Source organism: Octopus bimaculoides, chromosome 15 (assembly GCF_001194135.2).
Source record: "Octopus bimaculoides isolate UCB-OBI-ISO-001 chromosome 15, ASM119413v2, whole genome shotgun sequence".
NCBI classification, from domain to species: Eukaryota; Metazoa; Mollusca; class Cephalopoda; order Octopoda; family Octopodidae; genus Octopus; species Octopus bimaculoides.
In genome coordinates this window covers 37414071-37415844 of record NC_068995.1, presented here as the reverse complement: position 1 = coordinate 37415844, position 1774 = coordinate 37414071, and the positions used below count along the sequence as shown (strand labels likewise).

Here is a 1774-nt window from a genome sequence, read left to right as displayed (position 1 = left end):
TATATATATATATATATATATATATACCCATTAGGAAACACACATACGCATATGAGTGTGTTTGTAAGAGCATACTTTTGAACGCGCGTGTATCTTAAAATAAATGGGTAAGATAATTAAATACACGTTTTCCCAGAGTTCGTAAGAAGGCTTGTGTGTTAAAAATGTTAATATTCAGCACCGCCCCAATATCATCCTTACTATCGTCTTCATCCTTTCCGCAATGAATAAATAAATAAATAAATAAGTAAATGTTTCCACTTCTAGGTTCTACACATTCCCCCAAACCCATCATCATTATCACTAAAATATTTATCATAGCTACTACTAATACTACCGCCTTCACTACCACTCCACCAGTGCCCTTACCATAACTACAACCACAAAACTATCACCATCTGCTACAATCACTCTTACCACTTTCACCATCACTATATTTATCAAAACTACTTTCACCACCGTTACCCTCATAACCAGCGCTAACATTAACACCACATGTCACCAACTACCACCGCCGTTACTTATGTCACCTAGCCATACCACCACCAGCCGCACATCCACCATCTCTCCTTACCTAAAGGGCCACCTCCACCCTTTAACAAGCACCATCATAACCCACATGAATAAAACCAGTAACCTCTGATAGCAAACACCATGAAATATACTATCTCTACCACCACCACCACCACCATCACCATTTACGCCAAAACCCCTATCACCGATCCCTCGCCCAAAAACTACCACCTACACCAGCTCCGCCAAAGCCCCACTATTATCATGTAAGTACTTAGACTATTAAACGTATCTGCTGAGAAAAACGAGCGACATATTCCACTGAGACTGGGGAGGCGTGGAGGTAAAGACTCTGTGTCCAACTTTCACATGTTTTCGGGTTGACCTGAATTGAGATGATTCTAAAAAAGTAAATGAAAATATCAAAAGAATGATGGACTAAAAATGGTAAATTAATTCCCTTGCTTAGCAGTCCTGCCAGCCAGTGTCTCAGAGATTCCTTCTAATTCGCCTGATTTGACGGGGCTTTGGGTAAAATAGCCATACACACCCCTAAGCACGTATACACCTAAAGAAAATGCAGCAAGTACTTTAAACAAATAACGCACGTAGACACACACACAAAATAATGTTCATATTGTGATAGAGAGAGAGAGGGGGGGACTGAGGGAGAGACAGAGAAACAGAGTGAATATCATACATACATACATACATACTCTATACCGGCAACTTCTTATCAATTTAATATTTCTCTTGTCATTCATTGCTTCTGTTACCCACTTAAAAGCCAAATCATTTCGGGGTGGCGAAGAAAACAAGGCGAGAGAGACAATCTTTATTACAATACGACTATGTGGTGTCTCGCTTCGGTTTTGCTGTTTATCACGGGGTTACCCTCTGGCAATAGCGAAAAAACTGAGAAAGAAAACTTACGTAAGTGAAAGCATGCTGTTAAATATGTTGTTTCGATTTTGTTTACTTAATGTTAATTCATTTTAAATGAATATAATATGGTTCATCCATCTTTTTGCTGCCAGATTCTCCGTACTCTCATGTTACACGAGAGGACAGCATGCATACATACATACATACATACATACATACATACATACATACATACACACATACATACATACATATATACATACATACTTACATAGAAACATACATTCTTATACATACATAAAACACATGCCTACATACATAAATGAAAACATACATATATAAATATATATGTATATATATATAAATATATATGTAT

General features: G+C 37.5%; 1 protein-coding gene across 1 annotated transcript in view; it reads left to right on the top strand.

Moving 5' to 3' along the window:
* Positions 1-482: 482 nt before the first annotated feature.
* LOC106875431 (protocadherin Fat 4) overlaps positions 483-1774 on the top strand; it is a 483512-nt gene continuing 482220 nt past the window's right edge. Inside the window, exon 1 of the mRNA XM_014923579.2 lies at positions 483-1446. Within this exon, the coding sequence (XP_014779065.1) occupies positions 1365-1446 (82 nt within the window). The 5' untranslated portion in view covers positions 483-1364. The remainder of the gene's footprint in view (positions 1447-1774) is intronic.